Source organism: Dermacentor variabilis, chromosome 6, assembly GCF_050947875.1.
Source record: "Dermacentor variabilis isolate Ectoservices chromosome 6, ASM5094787v1, whole genome shotgun sequence".
In the NCBI taxonomy this organism is placed as follows: domain Eukaryota; kingdom Metazoa; phylum Arthropoda; class Arachnida; order Ixodida; family Ixodidae; genus Dermacentor; species Dermacentor variabilis.
Genome location: NC_134573.1, coordinates 189,729,394 through 189,737,305, shown reverse-complemented (window position 1 = coordinate 189,737,305; position 7,912 = coordinate 189,729,394). Strand labels below are relative to the sequence as shown.

General features: G+C 41.4%; 1 protein-coding gene across 2 annotated transcripts in view; it reads right to left on the bottom strand.

Moving 5' to 3' along the window:
* Positions 1-560: 560 nt before the first annotated feature.
* The window catches only part of Alg12 (Alg12 alpha-1,6-mannosyltransferase), a 70,679-nt gene continuing 63,327 nt past the window's right edge, over positions 561-7,912 (bottom strand). For both annotated transcript variants that reach the window (XM_075697155.1, XM_075697154.1), the window contains one exon: positions 561-1,218. In XM_075697155.1, coding sequence (XP_075553270.1) covers positions 936-1,218 — 283 coding nt within the window. In that variant the 3' untranslated portion in view covers positions 561-935. The remainder of the gene's footprint in view (positions 1,219-7,912) is intronic.

The window sequence follows — 7,912 nt, the reverse complement described above, 5'->3', positions numbered from 1 at the left end:
CAGCCCAACTGAGCACAAAGCTGAAGTTGCAAGATGTGCAGCGAGTGATGCTTTGAGTTGTCAATTGAAGATTGTGCAGCTGTGTGCACTACTGTGTGTCAAGTGTCCACTTTGTGTTGCTCTTGACTGATGGCAAGAAATCCATCTCTCGAAAATAATCTATAATTTCTTATGCTGCACAACACTTTGCATTGCATACACTGACATCTGACAAGCATGCAAGGACTAGTACATACTGTTCTTCACTGTGTAAGCACGTCATTCGCAACAAGCACCATCAAGCAGACCCCTTTTTGATTGTTTCAGAGAAATTATCAGATTACTCTGAATCTTCACATCACTACATATGCATAAGTTAACTGTAAAGCATGTCTAGATAATGATGTACAGCAACATATCTTTGGTCAGCTCACTAAGCCCCTGACTTCTTGGGCTACTCACTTACTCTTTGACACGATGCAGGTTTCTTCATTTGTTTTACAAACTGCTGGCATGACGGGAGCTTCCAGTTCAGGTTTATATGCATAAGAATTATGAAACATGGAGCACAGCACTCAAAATAAATATTTCAAATAAATTTACTCAATGCATTCCATCTAAAACACTGCAATGTAAAGCTTCGAGAGATAGTAATTTCACACGATAACAATTTTACCTTGTGTCTTAGACAGACAAAAATAAAGACCAAAGCTGCAGCACAAAACGCATTAGTGAAAATAATGTACCTGAAATAAGAAGCTCGATGCATGTCCATTGTCCACTCTATTTGCCCTGCTCTCATTAACACGGCATCTTCCACATTTATAGACTTGTAAGCCTTGCACTGAGTGAACCAAAAGGGCCGGCACAAACCTAGACATCACACAACTCTCAGAAGAGAGGTCAAACAAAACACTGGCAACGAGGCACCAGGAAACAGGCAAGACCTGTGCTGGTCACACTTGTGCTGATCGCTTGTGCTGGAGATTGAGGATGACCTGCGTGGGTGACACCTTGCGCCTGAGGATGAGCACTCGGGGTCGAGTCCGCACGTGCACAAGAGGCAAGGTGGCGTAGTTGAGACGCACATGGCTGTAACCTTCCACTGTGGCCAGGAGCTCGTGGGTGTCTCGGTAAGGCACCACTGAGCTACTGTGCACGGACTTGCCCTCCAGGATGAGGTGCGTGAAGCTTTGCATCTCCAGGCCACCAGGAACAAGGTTTTCAGTCTTGTTGTACCTTGATACACACAGCAATATGAACAAGGTAAAGTTAGCTAAACACACAGGCACGCATTCTCTGCCATCTGTTCCATTTGGCTTTGCTTTCTGCAACACTCACCACTGCCTGCAACAGCCAGCACTAAGCTGTAGTAGTACTATTCTGTGTGAGCAAAATTAACTTAAATGGGCACTGAAGAGCAAGAGTGAAGACGCTTCGACTGATAAATATTCTTTCATGCTCATCTGACAGAGCAAGCAGAACCAATAATCATTCTATCCCTCTCAAAGTTTATTCATCACCACTTTTCAAGGTTCCATTTGCATTTATTATTTTATGGAAAGAGGGTGAAAGGAACAAGCTTTCCCTTTCAGAATCTTACACCTATAGTGCAGTGTCAATGTGGTATCACAAATTTTAAAAAAGTTTCCATTGTTTGGCTGTATTTCTACATAAAAAGTTACCTAACTTAAATTGTGTTTTGAATGCCTTGTTGTAATTCATTGTAATCCTTCTTTACTAAACAACAGCTAGCTCACCTTGAACAGACTATAAAAAATCTATGTTGTCATTGACAACTTTAAGGTGGCATCACCCTCCTGACTTTTATTTTTGCATCTTTTTGGCATACCAACACTCAGCTCATGGTAAGACAGATGTTTTCTGTATTCCATTAGTTTAATTTACAAATTCAGATTGACCTAATACATGAATTTCACTGCAGTGTCACTGCAAGGCTGTCTCATGGTAACCATTGAATATTGAGAAACTGCTACACACCAAGCTAAATTAATATGAAATGCGATGTTCAAATGCTTAGCTGGCTCTACCACAGATATATCTGTACATTTACTGGGCCGACCTTAAAGCCGAAGACTTCAGGCCGGCTAACCACGTCTGCAGTGACCTCTGGATGGATACCATGACATTGAGAAAACATGCTCAATAGTTTCTGCACCATTTTCAAGTGAATCATTATCAACAGCAAGTTTGCACCTCATAATTTCATGCCCATAGGCAGCCTGGTCTGGCATAAAATTGTAGAGTACATACCGCATTTTAAATTAAGGTTAAGTATATCCTTTCTGATTGAATTCTTTACTTTTTGATATATTTCCACAACTGGCTTGCTTTTCATCATGCCTATTCCGTACACTGCCTCTGTGCCTCTGCTTTTACATTTAAACTTTTCTCTGCCACTGCCTGCGATTTTTGTTGATACTCACTGGTTAATTTCCTGGTTAATTTTTTCATTTTAAAATAGTCAATTTTGAACAGGAAAGCAACATTCTTTCTCCATAGGAACAGTAGGACCTCAACATAGCAACTCCTGATAGAATAAATTTCTGGTCATAATGAGTGGGCCCGGCAGCAGCGCACCGAATGCCATGCTGAACCCGTCCTGCCTTCTTGAGCAGGTTCTTGCTGTCTGCCTGTCAACGCAAGCTTCATTGCATTCACCTGCACCGGGTGAATGGCATGCCAACTACAACAGTGGTCTGATCTGGCCTCTATCTCATCCTGGTGACCACTGCCATATCATCGAGATCTTCATATGCTCTCCAACATTTGTGACCTTCCCCGTGGACCATGTGACTGCACGGACGGCTATAAACAGCTTCGCATCATCGACGGTGGCCAGTGGGCCCGGCAGCAGCGCACTGAATGCCATGCTGAATCCGTCCTGCCTTCTTGTGCATGTTAGTTCCTACTTGCCAACTAAATCCTATAGAAGTGACAAGCAGTCTCTTTTGCTGCTGCCCTGCCCACTGTCCACCGGAAGGCGGAAACTTGAATTACTGGAGACTTTATCTGAATGCTTTTCTATGTTTTGCTTATTGATATGTGCGGGAGACGTTGAGCTTAATCCTGGTCCAACCACCCGCTCCGAATCGCTTCTCGACATGGAAAGCTTGCCTGATGATCCCAATCAGCAAATGCCAATCATGTTCCAGTTTCTAAAGGAAATTCATGCGCGCTCATTGCAATCAAGTAAAACTCATGCAGAGCTTGCCGCTGATATTAAAACAATAAAAAATGGACAAAAAAGCATTGAAGCCAAACTTGCGGCATTTCAGAATCGCTTGGACACTTTGGAAAAACAGGCTAAACAGGCTCAAGACCTGTCACAAAAAGTGTCTTGCCTTACTGAATAATAATAATAATATTTGGGGTTTTAAGTGCCAAAACCACTTTCTGATTATGAGGCACGCCGTAGTGGAGGACTCCGGAAATTTAGACCACCTGGGGTTCTTTAACGTGCACCTAAATCTAAGCACACGGGTGTTTTCGCATTTCGCCCCCATCGAAATGCGGCCGCCGTGGCCGGGATTCGATCCCGCGACCTCGTGCTCAGCAGCCCAACACCATAGCCACTGAGCAACCACGGCGGGTTTGCCTTACTGAAGAAGTCCAAGATTTATCCTCGCGCAAATACACATTTCAGTCACGATTTGACGAAATGGAAGACCGGTCACGTCGTGACAATGTAATTTTCTATGGCCTTCTCGATTCCAAAGAATCTTGGAAGGACACTGAAAAAAAGTTAACAGATGCAATTATTTCAGTACTTCCCTCATTTCCTGCCGATTGCGTCCAGCGTGCTCACTGGTTAGGTTCAATCACTCCTGCCAAACCGCGTCCAATTATTGCTAAGTTTTCCAACTTTAAAACTAAAGAAAAGGTGTTATCACTGCGTGAGCAATTCAAAACAAATAACATATCCATCATTCAGGACTTTTCACCCGGAACCCGCGTAGCTAGAAAGAAACTAAAGAAATTTGCTCGTAGCCAACCACAATCATCCTCGTCCCAGCTGCGTTACAACAAAATGTTTTTAAACAAAAAAATGCTTCATGTATAATCCTGCCTCCGATAAGGTAGAGGAAATCGAGCTATGTGGAAGGCCTGCTGTTGCTGCACCTAACCCCGGCACTTCAAGCTAGGAAAGCGCGAGGGGTGATGGGCACTCAAGCTGTTCTCGTGTAACTGTCCTTCTTACTAATGCAAGAAGCGTACTAAACAAATATAACTCCTTATCGTCCGCAATAGACACACTTTCTGCTCATATCATTGCACTGACCAAGACCTGGCTGCATGATAATGTTCAAGATGCGGAAATCTTCTAAGATACATACCGTTTCTGCATTTATCGTTGTGACAGAGATGTGCACCGTGGTGGCGGTATGCTCGTCGCTGTCTCTAAAGATTTTTTATCATCGTGCATTGATGTCAACACTAACCTAGAAATCATCTGGGTGTCTTTAATAATTGACTATCAAAATATAGTCATTGGTATTTGTTACCGCCCTCCCACATACACTGATTCTTTTGTCCCGGAACTTCATGACAGTATTAATGATATTTTCTCACGTTTTCCTTTATCTCCCATATTTTTATTCGGCGACTTTAACTTTCCTAACATAATGTGGAACACAGAACCAGCTGCTATGTCGCCATTTTCCTCTCAAGCTCACGATTTTTTAGAACTATGCTCTACATTTTCATTATCGCAGTTAACCACTCAAGCTACTAGAATCACGCCTGTCTCAGCCAACATCCTTGATCTAATCCTTACAACTAGACCTGACCTTGTTTCTAGTATTTCTTATTTACCAGGTATAAGCGACCACTCGTTACTTTCCTTTTCTATTGATGTGCACGTTCCAAAAACCAGCAAAATACGCAAAACGATTCCTGACTATGCTAGAGCTAATTCTGAGGCAATCAACAATAAATTAGCAGTTTTCACTAACACATTTCTGGCTAACTTTGATGAACGTTCTATTCAACATAACTGGGACATGTTCTCAACAAAAGTAAACAAATTAATTGAAAAATACATCCCTGTTCGTATTATCATGTCTAATCCTCAAACACCATGGTATAACTCCCGTATCAAACGGCTTTCTAATCAAAAGAAACGTCTGTATCGCTTGGCCAAATTATCATCCTCAAACTCACGCTGGACGACCTATAAATCTGCATCTGATAGTTACATTGCAGCATTAAAGGAAGCTAAAGATAACTTCATGTCAAATACCTTACCCCAACTTCTGAATTCTAATGTTCGAAAGTTTTGGCGTATGACTAACCCCTCTCTTGATAACTCCATTGCCTTGGTAGACACAGCTGGCAACCCCGTCCCACCTAACCAATGTGCTACTATTCTTAATGACACCTTCTCAAGAAATTTCTCCGTAGTTTCTCCAGACACTTTTCATTACAGTTACCCATTCGTGCCTCCCATTATTGTTGACATGGCTGGAATTGCGAAACTCATCAATAACTTAGAGCACCATTACTCCCCTGGTTATGATTCTATTGATTGCAAATTTCTCAAAAATACTTGTGTCTACAGCTCAATCATAATAACACAAATATTTCAGCAATCACTTGACACATCAACTCTTCCACTCCAATGGAAAATTGGGAAGGTGATTCCAATCTTCAAATCTGGCAATAAAAGTTCACCATGTAATTATCGACCCATTTCCATTACTAGCATATGCTGCAAACTCTTAGAACATATTATATACTTGAACCTCGTCCCCTTTCTTGAATCTAACTCCTTTTTCTCACCAGCTCAACATGGCTTCCGGAAATCATTTTCGTGTGAAATGCAGCTCATATCATTTACTCATAAACTGCACCGCATTCTTGATCATTCTTCGTTAGCTGACTGTATTTACTTAGATTTTTCTAAAGCATTCGACAAGGTCTCCCCCATACTTCTTTTTCATAAACTTAGCCAACTTAATATTGATAACAGTCTTTATTTGTGGATCAAAGATTTCCTTTCAAATCGTTCCCAATTTGTTGTAGCCAACAAACTTTCCTCTAACCAATGTCCTGTTCAATCTGGAGTCCCACAAGGATCCGTATTAGGTCCCCTTTTTTTTCTCATTTTCATTAACGACCTTCCCTCTTTAGTTTCTTCTAATATTCATCTTTTCGCTGACAACTGCGTTATTTTCTATGAAACAGTTACTGATAACGATGCTAACATTCTCCAGCCAGATTTAAATTCTATATCTAACTAGTGCAATACTTGGCTAATGGAATTAACTATTAACAAGTGTAAAGTGATGCGTATCTCTCGCGCATCCAGTAGTCCTGTCCCATATTACCTAAACAACTCTCCTTTAGCCACAGTTTCCTCCTGTAAGTATTTAGGCGTTCATATCACTTCTAATCTAAGTTGGTGTCTGTATATTGAGAAGATAATTAAAAACGCTAACCACATGTTAGGTTACTTATGCCATAACTTTTCTGCAGCCCCTTCGTCTTTAAAGCTCTTATTATATAAAACATTCATTCGATCTAAATTAGAATACGCCACTCCAGTCTGGGATCCAAGCATTAACAATTTGGTTGCGTCACTAGAAATGGTGCAGAATCGCTCTACTCGCTTCATCTGTTCCTGTTATAACAGCACTCCTAGTATAACTTCTATGAAATCTGATATATCCCTTCCATCCCTAGCATCCCGCCGAGAAAATTTTCACTTGAACTTTTTCTATCGGCTTTACTATCACCCTACCCTCCGTGACGAATTCATTCTTCAGCCACATTATATATCTAACCGTGTTGACCATCGCTTTAAGGTTGGTATCGAGCCATGTCATACTAAAACCTTTCTTTACTCCTTTTTACCTCGAACTTCACAAGATTGGAATCACCTTTCTTCCGACAATGTTTCCATTAATGATAATACCCGATTTAAACGTGCCTTAGCTAACATTGTATAATTAGGATTTACCATACCTTACCATGCTTTGTGATATTATGTTCATTATTATTTTGTTATTGCTATGTTACTATGCACTGTGTTTATTCTCTACCCACTCCCCTCTGTAATGCTTCAGCCCTGAGGGTAAGTAAATAAATAAATAAATAAATAAATAAATAAAATAAACAATGAAGTCAGCCCTATGCATATTCTGAGGATTCCTATACCAAAAAATAAGAAATGAAAAACAACACTGTAAACTAATCAAATTCTGGGGTCTTATATGCGTCCAAACCATGGTATGATTGTAAGGCACACTTTAGTGAGGGGCACCGGATTAGTTTTGACCACCTGGGGTTCTTTAACCTGCACCCAATGCACAGTACATGGGCGTTTTTGACTCCATAAAAATGCAGCCATTGTGGCCAGGATTCGATCCCACGTCCTTTGGTTTAGCAGCGCAATGCCAAAGCTGCTATGCCACCACGGTAGGCACAGTTAATTGCAAAACCGGCAAAATGCGTCGCTACAGGACACACCACTGGCCATGAGTGACCTACTTGACTGCCACAACACGCCGCCCTCTCGGAGCTACAGCTGGGTTAAAAAATCCACCCTGCATGCGTGAACTCCCGATATACTGTGGTGGACGAAGAGATCTGGTGGATGAGGTTTGCACCAGATGTCTGGCAAATATTTGCATTGTTTACCATGGCAACCTGCTGTTTCCAGTAAAGATTGTTGATCAACGTCCCAAAACAACATACAGGCTTAAGAGACACTGTAATGGGGCGTTTCCAGATTAATTTTTACCATCTCGGGTTCCTCAATGTGCATGCAAAGCATGGTAAACAAGCTGTTTTGAAGTCTGCCCACATCTAACCTTGGCTGCCTTGGCAAGAATGTGGTGAATTTACCAAGCGTCTAGAATAATCTTCCCTATGCAGTAAAGATCCCACTATACACAGTAAGCATCTTGAC